Genomic DNA, 18,309 nt, shown 5'->3' with positions numbered 1-18,309 from the left:
TTACATAATCCCTGAACTAATTTTTCCACCAATTAGCTCTCTTATCTCAAAGTTGGAATGATATTTATTCAACATTTTCTCATGAGTTACAAATGTATTGTACAATGTTTAACACCTTGACTTCACACGAATAATTCCACACAAAATATCTTCATAATCTTCATCAGCCTTATGTTCTTGGGGTAATTACTATTTTTTACGACCCAGAGAGGAATAGATTTACCGGTTAAACACATAAAACTTAAAGCCATTGAGAGATGCATACGTGTGGTGATGATTGAAAATCGTGGCGGCATGAGAATTATGACTTACACGATTTTGTTATTGCAATTATGAATAAAAAAGTAGGGATTGTCTCCGTTAATCAATTCAATGGCGAAGAGCTAAAAGGTAATAAATACGATTTTGTAAAAGGAGTTTCCAACAATTATCTCTAAATTTAAGAGACATGCGATTTTTTTTTAGAAAATCTGGCGACTGTTTACCCTTTACCTCTTCGTTATTGAATTCAAATCCATCGATTACTCGTATAATTAATTGGAATGTTTAGAATTTACGGTGAGAAACGACTCTGTCACCTCGAATTTCACAGGAAATAAATACAATTGTTTGTTTTGGTTCTCGAGTAGCTTCGGGTGAGGGTAAATAACGTGTTACACAGTAACACTCCTATTTCCTAATATAGTTGTGTAGTTGTTTTGCCTGGGGTTTTTACCAGCCTTCAACAGTGGCAGTTTAATCCCTCACGGATTTAATCCACTTTTCATTCATTTTGATATCAATTATTCTCACTCGGGGAATTTCCTGATGTTGATACGAATTAATTTACACATAATTAAAACTTAAGTTCGTCCCACAAGTGAGTTGACAAATGTATTAATTTTCTTAGAACTGAAGTTCTGGAGTTGTTTGTAAATTGTTCACCTTCATGAAGATCATATTCATCAATTATTCTGAAGAATTAGAATGATTATTCTCAATGCCACTGCCTTCACTGATTCCCAGGCAAAATTCTCATAAACAAATCTTACAACCACTTGTAATTCAGTGAAGTGGTAAAGTGAGACGAATTCATTTACTATTTGTCGTAATTATTCTTTATTAAATTTTCGTAATCATCAGTTTATTTTAAAAACAATCGATATTTTTTTTCATCGAATATCTCACTTTACCCCTTCGGTGTTGAGATGTCCACTGTATTTATCAGAGTATAGAATGGCACCTTCCATTCAAAAATATCTACCCATGGATCTGTGTACGTATGCACTTGGATCTCAAAACGTCTTCAATAGACGTCAGGGGTTTACATTTCATCACAGTTTCTGCAATTTACCCTCACCAAACAACCATCGACACGCTCTGTCAACGGCAAAGGCTGCCACAAAGTTTCCGACTAGTACCATAATTAGTGTACTACGAAACTGAAATTAAAAAAAAAATCCATCAATTAAACAGTCCACACATTATTTTTAATCATTGTTAATGATTCAACTGGTTGTTAACAAAACTCATCAACTAATTTTTTTCGCTCATTGCAAATAAAATCACCAAATGGATAATTTATTTTTCTATTAACGGATAAATTAAATTTTTTATCGTCTCACCTCGGGAGGGAAATCGACAATTTTAAGTTGAGCTGCTATAGGTTCGATGAGGCCACAGGCCAATCCTATAACGAGACCAAAACTAACTAGAAGTGAATAGAACAGAGCCTTGTTCTCCGTGAGACTTTCCATGAATGGGACGCCCTGTGAACAAAGACATTTTTATTTTTAAATAATCAAGTGCTAACGGTAAAGATAAGATGAAAAAGAAATCACATCTGTAAGCACTTTAAAACCTACCCTATAGTTTACAGCGAAATTGCAAGTTTGAAGTGCCAGTGAAATAACATAAACAACACTATTGACGACATTGGCTTCAAAATTCTCATCATCATCCAAATCACTAGATTTGGTATCTGTTATATTTTCAGTTGAGAGAATACTCCTCAGCTTTTCCTCCCTGAAAAATACCATCAATTCATCAGAATCATTCGTGTTTTTCAAAATAATTTCCAATATAAATAATATCCACTTACGGTGGCGAATAAATAGTTGCCTCCCTGACCAAATAAATCAAACAGAAGAAGTGTACCGCGAATTGTAGTAACACCGTGAGGATCGTGTACAAATTAAATATATTTGGCAGTGGTCTCTGTTTAGACAACGTCTTCAAAGGTTTAGAACGTGAGATAAATAAAAAGCAGAATGCCAGTAACATACTCTGCATAGTTGCCTGATAATCACTGAATTTAATTCCTGATAAATACAAAACTGATTGACTGTAGGCCAGTACCAGGGCATTCAACGCCAAGATCTTAAACATTTGGAGGGTTGTCACCAAAGTGCACCTCCCTTGTTTAATTATATGACAGATGCACATAATGGACGACATTTTGCTAGTAAACGGTGCAGCAATAGAGGCATCACCGAGTTTCACAATAGTAGCCTGCTCCTGCTCCTCAATCTCCTGCAGGAGTTTCCGAATTTTCATATTAGTCGCTTGCTGTCTATTCATCGGCTGTCTAGGTCCATTATTGGGGGATGCATTAACTGATACAGGATTGAGTTTTTCCTCCTTAATCCTCTCCGGAGGACTTGAGAGAATAGCTACCCCAACCTGTGCATGTTTCAACGCTCCAACATCATTGGTTCCATCTCCACACATGAGAGTAGTGAATCCCAGCTCTTGCAAAGAAATAACAATAAATTCCTTCTGCTTGGGTTCACACCTGGCGTAGATAACGATATGGGGTAAAAGTTTCCTGAGGAGAAGTGGATTATTCTCTCTCAAGTACTCGAGCCCATCTCCGGTGACACAGAGTGCGTAATTCTTCCAGATCTCTTTTCCCTTGGGCTCGATGTTGCCGATCTCAAGGGCAAGAGTTGTCTTGCCATCAACACTCGCCCAGTGCCATTTCTCTCCCTCCTGTGTCAGTATCAACGTTGTCGGTTTCTTAGTGAAATGGAGTTCTCTGCTGACATGACAAGCAGTGAGAGGATTATCCCCACTGATCATTACAACCACATGTGAAGCATTAATGATCTCCTTGATGACAGCTGAAGAGTCTAGTTTCAGTGGACAACTGATAATTACAAATCCAACGAACAGCAGATCTCTTTCAAGTTCCTCTCTGGATAAAGCCCTGAGATCTTGTGAGCTCAAAGAAGAGGGAAGCCTCTTGTATCCCAAAGCCAAAACCCTGGCTCCCCTTCTCGACAGGCGCAAGTAATTGGCCTCATAGTTATCAGGAATAGATGAGAACATGTTTTTTAGAGTCTCTGGTGCCCCCTTGACAGTTACCATGTACTGGACTTCAGTTGAATTTGGTAGAGTATTTCCAACGATAACAGACATTCTCTTGAGGCTTGAGGAGAAGTGAAATCTGTGAAAGATTTTCAGGGCCCTGGCCTTCCCCTTGTTAGGTACCACAGCCTCGTTTTTGGTTAGACTCCACTTGACAGCTTTGAGAGTGGCTTTTTCAAGAGGATCCCCCACAATTCCCCCATCCAGCTGCACCAACGAGTGACATGTGGCGAGCACTTGGATACTCTCGATGGGAGCCTCCTCTGCTTGAATCATTCGAGTATCCCCGTCGATTCCAGTAATCCCCTCGACGACGAGATTATCACTAGTGAGTGTTCCAGTCTTGTCGAAACAACAGAAGTCAACTTTCCCAGCAAAGGGTATTCTAAAAGGCTCTGTGCAGTACACACCGAGCTTTGACAGTGCCATTAAGGACGTATTGACAGCGAGAGACAGCTCAATAGGCAGTTCAGGGGGTACCACAGACGTCAGAATGAGACAGCACTCCAGGAACAATTTGTATCGACTTCGTTCTGGATCTGCAGTGCCATTTATCCAGACGTAGGCAGCAGCTGCTATCGCAAAAATCAGAAGAAAGAGAATGAAACCAAAGGTCTCAAGATTATTAGCTGTGACTCTATTCACACCGAAGAGTATTGTCCTGAGGAGTTTTCCCTGGGAGGTGGAGAATCCTGTTCTGAGGACGTAGCCAACACAGCCCTTGTCAGTGGGATTGAGGCCTGACGTGGTTTTACTGAGGGGTGTGTGCTGGACGATTTTTGTTCCACCAAAGAGAACGTGAACCTTGTGCTCCCTGTCGATGTTGAGATTCTGATTGAGATCTATCTCCTCCAAAGGCTCCTTCATCTGGGGGACTGATTCACCTGTCAGCATACTCTCGTCTACGACGCATTGACCTCGGAGCAATAAAATATCACAAGGCACCAGTTGATCGCTCTGAGCCCTCACCAGTGAGACAATGTCTCCAGGCACCAATTGATCTATAAACATCATTCTCCATCTTCTGTTCCTGTAGACGTTCATCATGTACGGTTTTGTACCCATTTTACGAATTTCTGCCATGTTTCGCATCTGCTGGCGAACCAACATGTACTCGAACATTATTAACATGAACAGAGTGAAGATGCTGTAGTACCAGTACGCATCGAAGCACCACAAGGATACGCTAAATACTTGGAATACGAAGAATGGGGCAGTTGCTCGCTCTTTGAAGAGCTCCCATGCCTCCGGGATAACCATGTCCAAGTGATTTTTTCCATACGTCTCTTCAGCTTCTGTGACCTCTTCCTCGCTGGCATACCCTTTACTGTCTATGTAAGTTTTTAAATATTCAGTCACTGGATACTGAAGTCCCTCGAAACGCTTTTTACTTTTCGACCAGCAGAATTTTGTTTTCTGGAAGATGAACCAGGGCTCTTTATTCGGCTTCTGGTGGAGACGAACAATCTCTGAACTGCCATTGTTCGAGGTGGGGATCACTTTTACTACTGTCGCTTTGTAGGGGTCCTTCGTCGAACTGCAATTGAGAAAACAGTAGATGTGAACGGACCACTGACAGCACAAGCACAAAAATATCTGTAGAACTCCGATTGCAGCAATGCCAACGAGACCCTCGTGGAAGTAATCCTCCACCCCATAAACAAATAGCCACGAGTAAATCCATATGGTTTCGAGTGTTAGGAAAGGTAAAACATAACCGCGGAATATCAATCCTCTGGGGTTATGAAGGGAAACAGATTGCACTAGGTCGTCCACGGGTTTCTTGCTCTCCGTCATGGCTATAATTTCGATGGATAAATGGCACGGAGTCACGGCAGAATCAAGACAATACTATGTACTCCACCGGTTGCTCCTTCTTTTTTTTGTCTCGTCAGTATCTTGTGCTTTGAGAATTTACATTAATACGTGGCAAATCGAGAAAATTCAATGTTTGCATTGACACGTGGTGGATAATCCTAATGGATTGATAATCTTTCCGGCACTTTTTCCATTCTCGGTTGTTATTTCGCTCCGTCAGGGAATACTTGGAAAATAGGTATTTCAATAATTTATGTTTTTATCAGTGAGAATTGAACAGACTCAGTTCCGATGAGTATAAACTGAAAATGTAATAACTAGAAGCCCCGATCGAAGAATACGAGGAGTAATCTGGGATATGAGTACCGATGCCATGAAAGAGAGGGCGACACACGATTGTCGGTACAAACGGTGTCGAGAATTGTCAAGCAGATGCGAAACAATCTGAGTGAAAAAATCACTCATGGAAAATTGAAGAAACAATTTAATAAATTTGCATGGAACACTCCATCCAGAAGGCCATCGTGGCGGTCTGCTAATTGAGAAACTGGAATCTCTTTCCCAATTTTGAGGGAAAAACTGAAGTGTCAATCTGTACTGGAGAATTTTGGCTGTGTAAAACCACGAAGCTATTTTCCTCCATTCCTCCACTCCTCCGCTTCTTCTCCTGGTCTTCTCCGGTCCGTCGCGTTCTGAATAATAAAATTTTTTCAGTTCTCGAGTCCCCTATATAGACAGTTGTGACACCACGATTGGCCCAAAATTCATGGTGGGGGATTAAAAACAGCCTCATATCAAACATGCGCCGACTAGTCACTCACAGGTTTTCACGTTTCAACGGTTTCAACTGATTATTAGAGAAAGCTAATTCCTCCAGGGGTCTGTCGTCACGGTCCGTGCGAGTTGATATACACTGAGTGAACCGCTTGTGAAAATTCATTCTACGGAGCGGAGCTGCAGCGGTAACATCGAGGAGAGGACAGGAGAGGAGAGGAGAGCAGAGTCTAGTAGTCTAGTAGTCCTGAGAAGAGCAAAACAGTTCCAGTAATCTAAAGACAAAATAGACTTCAGCAGCACCGAGAGAAGAGAGCGGTGCCCGACAGCGAAGGAGAACCTTCAGACAATACTAATACGAAAACTCAAATATCAATTTCTCCAAGGAAACTCAATTTCGCTTATATCTTACATTCTCGACACGATTTACTGACGATCTCTGGCCATGATCGGCGAGAGTTAATGACCTTCAGCCATCTGAAAATTTATCGATGCGAATCGTCTCTACACCGACTACACAGGGAATGATCTACGGTGGCTATACGACAGGAAGGAAAAGGAAGAGAGCAAGAAAAACTCGGCAATAATTCCACTTTCAGATGAAATTTCGGTCGCATTGAATAAATGGGAAGAATCAATCTCGCTGAATAAAATCAATTGATGCATTGGTGCCGAAAATCACAAAATTCTAACCTCTTCGCTAGATGGAATTCTGGGCGCAATAATATTCTCCTTTGTTCTTGCTTAATTAAAATAATTCACGAATATTTTCCTTAATCGCATTTTAGAAAAAACTACGTTGAATCGCGCACGAATGTAATATATGGGCGTCATGAGGAAAACCGGGAATGATTTCCCGGTTCTCATTTCTCACAATTCCATCGAGATTTTTCCTCATGAAATGTTTATAATTCAAACAGAAACGAATCACTGCGGTAAGTGGTCGCTGTTCGAAAAGAATGCAATTTACAAACAATTTTGGTTGAAATTATTAAACTCAGATGAAATTCGGTTTACGTGAAATTAAATATCAAGTGCAAGAGTGCCAACGGATTATCGTGAGACTTTGGAATACCTGAAAGTGATTACTATAATTAATATTGTTAATATCATTACGAAAATGGAAATTGAAGAGGAATTTAATGGGAATAAATCAGCTGGGAAGTCGCGGCAATTGCTTGCAGCTATCCTGGGTAAGTCAGCATTTTCGAAATTTTTATTCAAGTTATTATTTCAAATTCTCAATATATTATATATCGAATTCACTGTGATTTAAGATAATTGAAATTTCAGCGAGTATGTACACTCTCACGGTGACCTTGGTGATGATCCTGTTGGTTAGCACTTACGATCACCTCGGAGCATTAATGAGACCTCACACCAGCCAGTGGTTCCTAGTCATAACCCCTTTGGCAATTATCGTTGGATTTCCAATTGCCCATTTTTGCTGTGAATGTTACGGCAGAAAAGTCTCTCTCTGTTTATCAGCAATTCCTCTCACCTTCTGCTGCATGCTGATATCCTTTGGAGAGAACAGCCTGCTCCTTCTGCTCGCTTTTATTCTCGGAGGAATTGGAAGCACCCTTTGCCTACACACAGTACCAATTTATGTCTCTGAAATATCCAGTAACAGTTTGAGATCAGGACTGGGTACCATTCGCATGATTTTCACAACTATTGGATTTTCAGCCGGCTACTTGATAACTGATCACCGGGTATACCGAGACTCGGCATTCATCATCATGTTCCTTCCTTTACTTCTAGGATTGGGATTCGTATTCATGCCCGAATCGCCGATCTATTTGTACAGAATAGCTGGGATCGATGAAGCTACTAAGTATTTATTTTCAAAATTAAATTCAGTACTGAAATCCTAAAGTAATCGATTTTTTCGTTGAAATATTCAATGAATTAACGAGTGACAATTTTTAATCCATAGGTGTTTAATGTGGCTGAGAGATAACGATCATCAATGTGTTCATCATGAATTATTTACAATCCAGCAGACGGTGCCATCAATGACTACAGGATCATATTTTTTCCAGAATTTTTTCTTGGATCTCGGAAAACGTCGGGGTTTTATCATAACTTGTGGTTTATTCACTGCACAGTCACTGTGGCAGGTGGCAACTGTGGCAAGTCTCAATTTTAGGAAAATTACATTTTTCATTTTGACCCTGACATTAATCACATTTCTGACAATAAATGTTATTAACTTTCCAGTTGCATATTCGGGGACACATGAGTGGAGCAATCGCACAGGGGACACTTCGAGGTGCCCCTGTGACAATATTTCTAGTCATCCAAATTATAGCAGCTGTCATACCGTCAATTCTACTGTATTGCTTTCGACAAAAAATACTTTTACTTATTTCATGCGTTGTAATGTCATCCTACTTTTGTGTTTATATTGTGATCGCGTTGATCCGTCATGACTCTTACATTCCTTCATGGATCCTTTTGCCGTTGGCAATTTCATCCATAGTTGCTTATTATTTTGGTATGGGCACTTTCCCATCGATCATTGCTGTTGAAGTATTTCAACGAGAAGTTTTATCATTGGGATTTATGTTGTCGATAGCTGTCTCATGGATCGTCCTATTTTTTATGGCTGGCATAATGACTGTTGTGGTCATGTCAGCACTCATTGCGGCTTTGATTAACGTCTTGCTTAGTATATGTTTATTCTTCTTTATCTATTTCTTTGTCCCTGAGACCACGGGAAAAGCAATTGAATCGATCACTGGTGGATTACGTAAAGGCTTTACGAAATAGAACATAGAAAAATGTTTATCGAAGCTTCACTGTTTTTCCATGCATCGTAGAGTTAACAAATAATAAATTATTTTATCATGATTATATATTATATTATCATTATAGTAGTCATATAATAATAATAATAATATTAATTTTATTAATTATAATTTCTTTTTTACATGCATCTTCGTTCATCGCCACGATCTCAATTAATCTACGATTGGCTATTATAAAGGACAATAAATCTGAATATTCAAATTTAATACACGCGATACCGACATTTTTACTATCGGCATTACCGACAAGTGTTTTCCAAATAGTGCATGCGCCACCGCTGCATGATAATTATGAAGCCTCCATAGGCCTTGAAGATCTCCCCAATATTATCTCTGGCCAATTCTCCCCACTCTCATTTCTGACTTTTGATTTTTAACTCGTTTTATCCGTTGCACTCGCTCAATCCCTTCCCTCTATTATCAGTCTCCGGTGATAACGAATGTTTGGATCTGGTGACACTACGTTTTCAAATTTGAATTGTTTCGGTGGCGTCAATCAACCGTTTCAACTGCCAAAGTGTCAGTTCTACCTGTTCTTTGAGGCCCTTAACGTGTGTTTATGATCGACGTATGTAAAAAGTGGAAATAACCGCTTGGAAAATTATTTAACGATTATTCATTCAATTAGTGAGAGTAATTCGTTCGAGTCTTGATGAGGACACGTGTATGGAGAATTGTATCAAAATGGAATTCGAGAAGGATTCATGCAGAAGTCCAAGGACTTCAGGTGATAATAATCAAGAGAGCTTTATAAATATGACGATATTGTCAACACCGAAACCACAGGCAACTTCCACTGTTGAACGTAGAACGTGAGTATTGAATAAATTCACGACTTGGTCGTTGAGTTTTTTTCGATTTCGTTTCTCGAACATGTCTCCAATTTTCGCAGCTTTGGGTCATACCCCTTGGACTCCTCTCTAAGATTCCGAGACTCTCCAGGGGATGACTCAACCTCCAACAACACGGAGAGTTCTCTCGGTCTCGTGAATGACATATCCAGTCGTTCTATAATCGATGAGGAGTGTTCAACACCCCCACTAAATCGACACGAGACCGAAAGAAAACTTGCTCGAGAGCTCATTCAGAAGGTAAATAACAGATTCACAAATACCACCCTGGACCCCAACAAGGAGAACAACCTAAACAGTCCGAATTTATCTGACAACACTCCTTCCACTCTCACCAATTCCCTGGATCCCTTTTCCCCGCAGAGGGACCATACCCTGCTCTCCTCGAGTGTCCCCAAGTCCAGCATCACCAGCGTGGTCTTCGAACCCACTGAAATTACAGGCCGATCCTCAGAAAAATCCCGAAGCCCAAACACCTCTCCCTCTCAATTTAAAAACGATGGCTTCAGCTTCAATAGCACAGCTGCAGAACTAATGGCGAAATTCGCTAATGAAGATTTCCTCTCGGGTTCTAAATTGAACTCTCAATTGTCAGCTGACGAGTCATCCTGGAATCAAAACCTGGAGCCAATTCGTTCCACTGAGAGGGAGCGACTGAACTTCTCTTGCTTCTCTGGAATTATTGGGGACATGGATCTTTCCCTGGAGTCCTGTGTAGGTCGTAGAGTCTCCGTTGGTGAGTTCTTCGGACGAAAGTGCGAGCCAATAGGTCAGCTCTCAGCCACCGAAGGATTCGATCGACCTGCGTTTGGGTTCAACATCAGGAGCCCCAAGAGACTGACGAAACCTGGAGCTCTGGTCAACCTTACAACGATGACGGATTCATCGAAATCGTCAGAGCCCCAATCGCAGACGAACGACAACCCAGTAGAAAAATTCTACACCACGTGCACAGCTTCCTGCATCGACGACACTCGAGATGAAGACGACGAGGAGCCTCTGATCAGTCTCAGTGGAATAGCGAAGGCCCTGGACTCAAATGACGAAACCCCTCGTCGTCTTGTAGACCAACTTCTCAGGGTTAAAAAAAAAGAGAAGGAGCAGAAGGAAAGAAAACCCCTCGAGAATGGCAACTGTACTAGCGGAACTTACACTCTGCAGTCAGCAAGGTGCTCTCTCCCTGCCTTTAACCTGGAGACTCCCCAGTCCTCGAGGAAATTGTCACTAGACAGCAAGACATTGAATTCTAACGTTTCAACAAACAACCCAAGTGCCTCAACCTGGAGTCTACCGCTGTCAAACTCTTTCGAGCAGGATCACAAATCCCCTGATAAGTTCATTCAGAATGCTGAGATACAGTCCCCAGGGATTCCAAAAGTGGACAGCACTCCAGACCCAGCAATGATCCTCACACCGCCGTCTCCATTTTGTAGTAAGGAATCTTTAAAGCAATTAATCAACCAACAGATTCCCCCAGAGTATTCAAGTCCTGGTGCCTCTGAGAATGTCAAGAACTCACCAATATCATATATCAAATCGGATCGTTCAATCAAAAAAGAAATTAATACGTCCGGGCAAATTTCCTCACCGAAACTCAATAGTTTAACTCTGACAAACACATCGGGGATCGTTAATGGTGGTAAAGACTCGCCAGACAAAATTTCACTGGAAAAACTCGACAGTGCGATTCTTAAGAATCCAGCTGAGAGGCTGACCATTGGCAAAAATGCAGAAGGACTCTACAAGTGCATTTTAGGAGTTGCCAGGGAGGCTGACATCGAAATGACTAACGAGAGTAATCGTTGGCTGGTTTGCTCCCTTCATCTTCTTCAAATTCAGGGCGACAAGGAGAACATTCACCTGGAAATTCCAGACTACACGGTCCTGATCAAGCCAGGCCAAAGCAAAATTTTCAAGATTGTGGTGAAGCTCTTAAAGATGGGGGGACCGGTGTTAGCCGCCCTGAGCATCAACTGCAGTGACATGACCACCAGGGAGTCCTCCACGAAAAATCATCTAATGTGTTTCATACCTTCTGACGCTCAGATTGACGTAATCTATCCAGAGGGACATCAAAATACTCTCAACTTTAGTTTGAATAAGGAAGTAACAGAATTGCCTGTGGTTCTGGAGAATAAATATGACACTGACGTCCCCTTAGAGCTTGCCATATCAAATAATAAATGGGACGTATTCAATATGAAGATATCCATGACTTCTAATGATCTAGTTGATGATAATAAACCAGTTACTCATTTAATACTCAAAGCTAACGATAAATGTACACTTAAGATTCAATATAATCAAGAAAACATGAAGCAGACCTTGAAGAATTCTAACGAACAACCAAAACTACTCATTCGAGTGCACAACGAGATAAAGACTGGCTCGATACTCGCTGAAATTCCTCTCATCGTCGAAGAAATGCCCAACAACGTCGAGAAGGATACCCCAGTGGAAATAACAACTGTTTACTCTCGATGTGACACTCCTCAACAGCAATTAATGACAAGTCTGCCATCGTCCCCGCACAGTACGACCTCCACCACAAGTGCAAGAACCTCCACAAGTGCAGGAAGGTCATCTCCTCGGAGTCTATCATCAGGTGGAACAGTAGCAGGTGACACAATACCTATTCAGTCCACCTACTCTTCATTATCCTGGACAACGGTGAAGGTGGGAAAACATGAAATCAAGGAATTTACAATTAGAAATACTAGTAACAATAAGATAAAACTCCAGGCAACGATAACTGACAATGACAAGAGCTTCAAATTTTTAAAGGAGAGAGAGTCCAGTACGAGTATCCTGGTGGGTCTCCAGAAAATGGAGAGCAGAACACTTTCAATTATTTACTCTCCGCTGAGAACGGGTGCGTCAGCGGGGAAAATAACATTTGTCCATTACGAGAATAAAATCAAGAAGAGTCCTGGAAATGTTAGTGGGATTAAGGAAAGGGAAATAAGGCCCTCCAGGGTGATTATGCTGTATGGATGTGGAGGGTATGCCAAGGTGAATATTAATCAGGCGATGAAGATTATGGGGGCGCAGATGTGGCTGTCTTTGGGGCAGTTGAATTCCGCTGGAACTCTGACGACTACAGTACAGTTGGAGAACTCAGGAGATTTGCCAGCTTATGCCAAAATAAAACTCTCTCCAAAGGCAGTTTATCCTACTGTTGCAACTAGCTGGCATGTCGAGCCCACTGAGATCATCCTGGGGCCTAAACAGTCCCAGTGGATCACAATCGACTTTAAACCAAGGAAGGAGGATATTGCTCTGTTGAGGGGTGACGTGGCAGAGATGGGGATATTGACCATCACCCATGGCGACGAGCCAACTCGTTGGAGAATCAGAAGACTCTATAAAAAGTCTATCGAGACTGGGCAGGTTAACGACAAACAAACTGACGTTTTCCGGAACGTGGTGGATCCCATCTGCAGGATTTTTCCTGGGGAGGAACAGATGCCTCAGCTGTCGATCATCAGGGATGCTGTCCAGGACCTGGGGATCCTCTGTCGCAGCGTCCATCGTCAGGTGGTAACCCTCATGATGGATTTGAATTTCGATGAAACCGTTCCGATATTCACTGATGATGCAGACGAGTCCCAGATGTTTCAATCTCTCTGCAGTGACACTAGTGTTGTCTCTGTTCATGATGAGGACAGTTACATACCATCTGAAAGTCTTTTGGAGAGGACTCTGGTGGCTGGACGACAGAGAGAACTGGATGAGGAGTTTAGTGTCACTCCAGCTTCTGTGACACTCAATCCTCCTGGATCTAAGGATGCCACTGTCATGATCACCAGTGCATCCAGCACTGCCCAGCCTTTTGAAGCAAAATTGACGAACACAGAGTTCTTGAGTGTTGTGCCTTCTGGAGGAATGATTCCAGCCAAAAGGGGGTTCTTGATTAAAGTTCAGTGTAAAAAGAATGTTGATAAAGGGTTCCAAGCGGTTTTACAAATTTTTACGAGCAATGAGAGAAAAGATGTAAAAATTCACGTTGTGCCTAAGAGATATTGAATTAATATTTAAAATGGAAGAGGGTGGAAAATATTTCTGGAGCCTTTATGAGATTTATATTTAATTGTAGGCAACATATGCATTTATACGTCTCAAAGACAATTTTTTTATTTCAGAAAATTCGATCAAATTGAATTTAACTGTAGTATTGCAGATTTGTTAAAGCTCAGTGAAGTAAATCATCCACTTTTAAAAATGCGACATGGTAATCACAATGAATCCATCTATGATTATTTAATTGATTTCATTTATTGAATATTAATAAATTTGCTGGAAACTGTTTTTTTTTCGATTCTCCGCCTTTGGGCAACGCAGAGAATTATCAAGCAAAAAGAAACTTTGAAACTCTGTTATTATTTCTTTGTCTCATAATTTTTTTTATATTGTATGTCTAAAAGAGTACACCCGGCAGTTGTTTAAACCCCGGGCGATGCACCGGTGACACATGTCGAAAACACTTTAGTTCGTAATTAGCTGAAGTGAATAACTAAAAATTTTTTTCGGCGGCTGTCAGAATTGCAATGGGCGAATGAGCAACGGAATAAAAGGGATAAAAACTCGAGATTTTTTTTGTTATCCAAAAGTGTGTCAAATGTCTCCTGCAGATTAGTTGGCTTTACATTGGGACACGTATCCCGCACGTTTTATGAATTTTTCTATGTATTCTATGTAAATGAATTGAATCGAATTAAACATCCTTTATATTCGCAAGGAAAAATAATTAATAAATGATCTCTATAAAACCTTTATTGTCAAAAACACACATAAGGCCCGAATTATCTTACAGACGTCAAATCGAATTTCGCTTTATGATTTTTAGCTAATGTCTCTATAACTTGGACCATATTGATAGAATCATGTAGTCCAGAGTGAGCTCTCCCTTGGGGTTGTAGCTTCAGCCTCCTGATCATGTCATTGAGACTTTTGGGATAGATCTGGGTGGCTTCACAGTAGCTCCTCTTCAAATTAATCCACTTGTTCAGGTATTCAGGCACCTTGAGTCCATCAATGGCACACTGACCCGGCAACATCACCTTCAGGTCCCAATCACCACAGGTGACAAATGCGCACTTGTCTTTATCGAAGTTATTTCTCTGCATCCAACTGGAGAAGTCTTTAAAAACCTGAGGAAAGTGTTCCTCATCATCAACAGTCTCCTGCATTATTCCAGTTAATTCTGTGCAGAAAGGGGTGAGGATGGGCTTAACGCGGGGCTTTATGTATCTGTGAAAGATTTCCTCGATCTCCCAACTTTGAGTGTTCAGGGCTACACACGGAAATTCTATTATTTCTGGGGTTTCTATAGGGATGTCTTTCTCACAAGTGGCCTCAAAGTCGAGAACAAGAAGGTATTTGAAAGGTTGAACCACATCTTGACGATTTTTCAAAAGTCTTTGAGCTCTTCTTGCTAATAATCTCATTGACATGATTAATTCTTCATTTATTCTTCTCACTTCTCACGATTATTTATTACTCCAAGATTTTTGTCACTTATTTCGTGAATTTTTATCCTTACTCGTACGTATTTCACTCCAAAAAATCAAAACATTGCGAGAGGTTAGGATTCAGTTACAACGATGGGCACCAGAGGAAAAAAATCCATCTGCACCTTCTGGAATTGGTTTTATGGCGGTAAATTATTAGTTTGTTCGTTTCATATCATTCGGTGGATTCCGACTGTTTCGATACTGCAAGCCTCTTGATTGTTGAAAAAAGAGGGGAATTACCTCAATATTCGGGGCACTTCGTGAGTGATAAGTGTCATCAATAATGTCCGATAAACGATCGAATTTACCTTGGTGAGTATTGTCCCCATTTTTCACATAGATAATTTTGTGGTTAGGATAATTGTTTATTCTTGTTGAAGGGTGGAGAAATACCGGCCAGCTACTCTCAATGATCTGATATCACATGAAGATATTATAAAAACCAGTAAGGAGACAGTCCAATGGTCGTTCATGGAATCAGACGAATCTTTATACCTTTTATTTTTTATTTTAGTTAATAAATTCATCGATGAGGATCAGCTGCCACATCTGCTGCTGTATGGTCCCCCAGGTACAGGGAAAACCAGTACGATTCTCGCTTGTGCCAAGAAACTTTATACCCCGGCCCAGTTTCAATCCATGGTTCGATATTTTTTTTTATAATCCATTTCTTACAGATTCTGTGATTTTATTGGTATCCTCAGGTATTGGAGTTGAATGCCTCAGATGACAGAGGAATTGGTATCGTTAGAGGTCAAATTCTGAGTTTTGCCAGCACTGGCACAATGTACAGATCAGGATTCAAGTTAATTATCCTGGATGAGGCTGACGCCATGACAAATGATGCTCAGAATGCCCTCAGGAGAAGTAAATTATTTGTTGAACATCAACTGCAAATAATTATAATAATCCCATTCTCCAAAATTTTATTCACCCAATTCCACAATTAAATATCAATAATGATTCTCTTATTTTTTCAGTTATGGAAAAATACACAGATAATGTGAGGTTTTGTATAATTTGTAACTATCTGAGTAAAATAATTCCGGCACTTCAATCAAGATGCACAAAGTTCAGATTCGGTCCACTGTCGTCTGATCAAATAATGCCGAGGCTTGAACACGTGATTCAAGAAGAAAAGTAAGAGAAATTACTTATCTCAATGGTAAAATTGCAAAACTCATTCCTTGGAATTTTAGATTAACAGTAAGTGAGGATGGAAAGCAGGCTTTGATGACCCTCAGTGGCGGTGACATGCGAAAAGTCTTAAACGTTCTCCAGAGTACCTGGCTAGCTTATGGGTCAGTGACCGAGGAGAACGTGTATAATTGTGTGGGCCACCCCCTCCCCATCGACATAAAAAATATTGCAAATTGGCTGCTTAACGAGTCTTACATGTCAGCTTACAACAGTATCCTTTTTAATGAATTAATCACTCGACGAATTGACCATGGAATAATAACTCACTTCTTCGATCCCCTCGATGATAAATTCCTCAACAACAAAATGTAGAAATTCAAGATCTCAAGATAAGAAAAGGTCTCGCCCTTCAGGATATTCTCACCGAGCTCCACCTGTTTCTGAATCGAAGTAAGTCATGTCAAATAATAAAAAACCTGGCTCACTCTAATGGAATAATAATTTGTCCCAGTTGAATTTCCCGATGACATCATGATCGACCTGGTGATAAAGTTGGCAGCAATCGAAAAATACACAGTAGCTGGCACATGTGAATCCGTCCAGCTAAATTCCCTGGTTGCTGCTTTCCAAGGAGCCCGAGACATCGATGTTAAATAACAAATTAACAAAAAAAACCAGAGAATCAATAATTTCTTCATCAATCATGAAAAACATTTCCACCTACAAAATATAAAAGTTGAAAATAAAAAATAATGAAATTTCTGCTCGCTCTTTTTATTCATTCGTGAGGAATAAGTACAAGGCAAACAATGGGGGGATAAGCTGATAGTATCTCGGCGCCTGGCTGTTTAGGAGCCGTTCGAGCCTCAAGTGGAACACCGCGATAATAGTCAGACGGCTCTAGTCTCCATCAGATACACTTAATAACCAGGCAAAATAAGAAAAAAAAAGTCATCAAAAAAATCCATAATCCGGTATTATTTCTCAAGAAATTCATTACAAAATTGAGGGACAAGTAACAAACAGGGAGAAAATAAATTCTGCATTCTCTGAATCAGTCAAGCGCGTCGTTAAAAAATATCATACCTATTACACACAATTACAAGTACTATTCTAATATCTGGAAACCATTTATTTTTATAGATATTCCAGCTAGAGTTTACCATTAAAAATTTATGCTGAGACTGTAGTCTGAAACCACTTGTTATTCAGATAATTCAGTATCCAACAAAATGTTGAAAATCTCATAAATTGGAAGGTACAAGGAAAATCCGGCCTGATCCCCTCAATCAATCAAGACATTGCACCACGAAAAACCGTAGCTCTGCAGTTTTCCTCTTCTCCCTCGTCACAATTAGAACCCTTCAGAACCTGCAGCTCAGCAAATCCTAATCCCCGCCAACCCCAAATAAATAATTATCCTGTATACATTACTATTACAGTAATTACCCATTAATTTCTGAAATAGTGTATTTTTTATTTAAAAAATCTGAAGATCCATTCGTATAGTTCATAAAAACAAAAACAAATAATAATTTTTCCGCTGCACAAATTGGAAAAAAAAAATGTATCCCGTTTGATCCTCAAATCAATCAAGAAACAGTCCCCCTCGCCGTCCCCATACCAATTAGCCCCGAAATACGAGCAACTCAGCAAATCCCCTCGAAATTCCAAATAAACAATTACCAAGAAATTGCTCTTTATTTGGTTTAATCATGGCAGAGCGTTTACGATTGGATGCCGGCATCTGCCGTAGCATATAGAGCCCTTACATCCCCTGAAGTACAATCTGCCTCATGTACGTGTGACTGCTCGATGCTGATCAGAGCTTGACCCGTGCACAGGGTGGGTAAAACGAAAAGGGATTCCAGGGTTTTGTGAGGGGGTGGATTGAGGTGGTTGGGTAGTTGGGATTTGAAAACCGTAGAGGGAAAAGACGTGAAGAGGGTTTTGCGAGGAACTGTAGAGAGAAAATGAGAAAAGAGTATGCGAGGGGGTGGGATGGGAGGTTAGCGGCGTACAAAGTTTCAAGCTGGCAAAAGTGTCCACATA

General features: G+C 40.5%; 5 protein-coding genes across 6 annotated transcripts; 3 read left to right on the top strand and 2 right to left on the bottom strand.

The window, feature by feature from the left end:
• Positions 1-46: 46 nt before the first annotated feature.
• On the bottom strand, positions 47-5,482 carry LOC105267648 (manganese-transporting ATPase 13A1). Its single transcript, XM_011306636.1, has 4 exons — positions 2,081-5,482; positions 1,845-2,004; positions 1,605-1,748; positions 47-1,421 (listed from the first exon to the last, which is right to left on the bottom strand). Exons 1-4 carry the CDS (start codon positions 5,143-5,145, stop codon positions 1,314-1,316), a joined length of 3,477 nt encoding a protein of 1,158 aa, XP_011304938.1. The 5' UTR covers positions 5,146-5,482; the 3' UTR covers positions 47-1,313.
• Positions 5,483-6,129: 647 nt separating this feature from the next.
• LOC105267647 (facilitated trehalose transporter Tret1) lies at positions 6,130-8,814 on the top strand. Its single transcript, XM_011306635.1, has 4 exons — positions 6,130-7,133; positions 7,234-7,777; positions 7,880-8,075; positions 8,164-8,814. The coding sequence occupies exons 1-4, from the start codon at positions 7,061-7,063 to the stop codon at positions 8,713-8,715; spliced, it is 1,365 nt and encodes a 454-aa protein (XP_011304937.1). The 5' UTR covers positions 6,130-7,060; the 3' UTR covers positions 8,716-8,814.
• Positions 8,815-8,958: 144 nt separating this feature from the next.
• On the top strand, positions 8,959-14,322 carry spd-2 (spindle defective 2). Of its 2 annotated transcripts, XM_011306634.1 has the most exons (3): positions 8,959-9,321; positions 9,382-9,565; positions 9,646-14,322. In XM_011306634.1, exons 2-3 carry the CDS (start codon positions 9,420-9,422, stop codon positions 13,628-13,630), a joined length of 4,131 nt encoding a protein of 1,376 aa, XP_011304936.1. In that variant the 5' UTR covers positions 8,959-9,321; positions 9,382-9,419; the 3' UTR covers positions 13,631-14,322. The 2 variants fall into 2 exon arrangements, with proteins under 2 accessions (XP_011304936.1, XP_011304935.1); XM_011306633.1 differs by having other exon boundaries at positions 8,959-9,565.
• Position 14,323: 1 nt separating this feature from the next.
• Snp (Snipper) lies at positions 14,324-15,148 on the bottom strand. Its single transcript, XM_011306632.1, has one exon. The coding sequence runs from the start codon at positions 15,055-15,057 to the stop codon at positions 14,407-14,409; it is 651 nt and encodes a 216-aa protein (XP_011304934.1). The 5' UTR covers positions 15,058-15,148; the 3' UTR covers positions 14,324-14,406.
• Positions 15,149-15,257: 109 nt separating this feature from the next.
• RfC3 (replication factor C subunit RfC3) lies at positions 15,258-16,972 on the top strand. Its single transcript, XM_011306631.1, has 8 exons — positions 15,258-15,429; positions 15,498-15,562; positions 15,632-15,759; positions 15,822-15,984; positions 16,098-16,257; positions 16,317-16,528; positions 16,630-16,707; positions 16,769-16,972. Exons 1-8 carry the CDS (start codon positions 15,401-15,403, stop codon positions 16,912-16,914), a joined length of 981 nt encoding a protein of 326 aa, XP_011304933.1. The 5' UTR covers positions 15,258-15,400; the 3' UTR covers positions 16,915-16,972.
• Positions 16,973-18,309: the final 1,337 nt, after the last annotated feature.

The sequence above is a fragment of the Fopius arisanus genome, unplaced genomic scaffold (genome assembly GCF_000806365.1).
Source record: "Fopius arisanus strain USDA-PBARC FA_bdor unplaced genomic scaffold, ASM80636v1 scaffold00049, whole genome shotgun sequence".
Classification (NCBI taxonomy): Eukaryota; Metazoa; Arthropoda; class Insecta; order Hymenoptera; family Braconidae; genus Fopius; species Fopius arisanus.
This window is presented reverse-complemented; position numbering and strand designations above follow the sequence as displayed.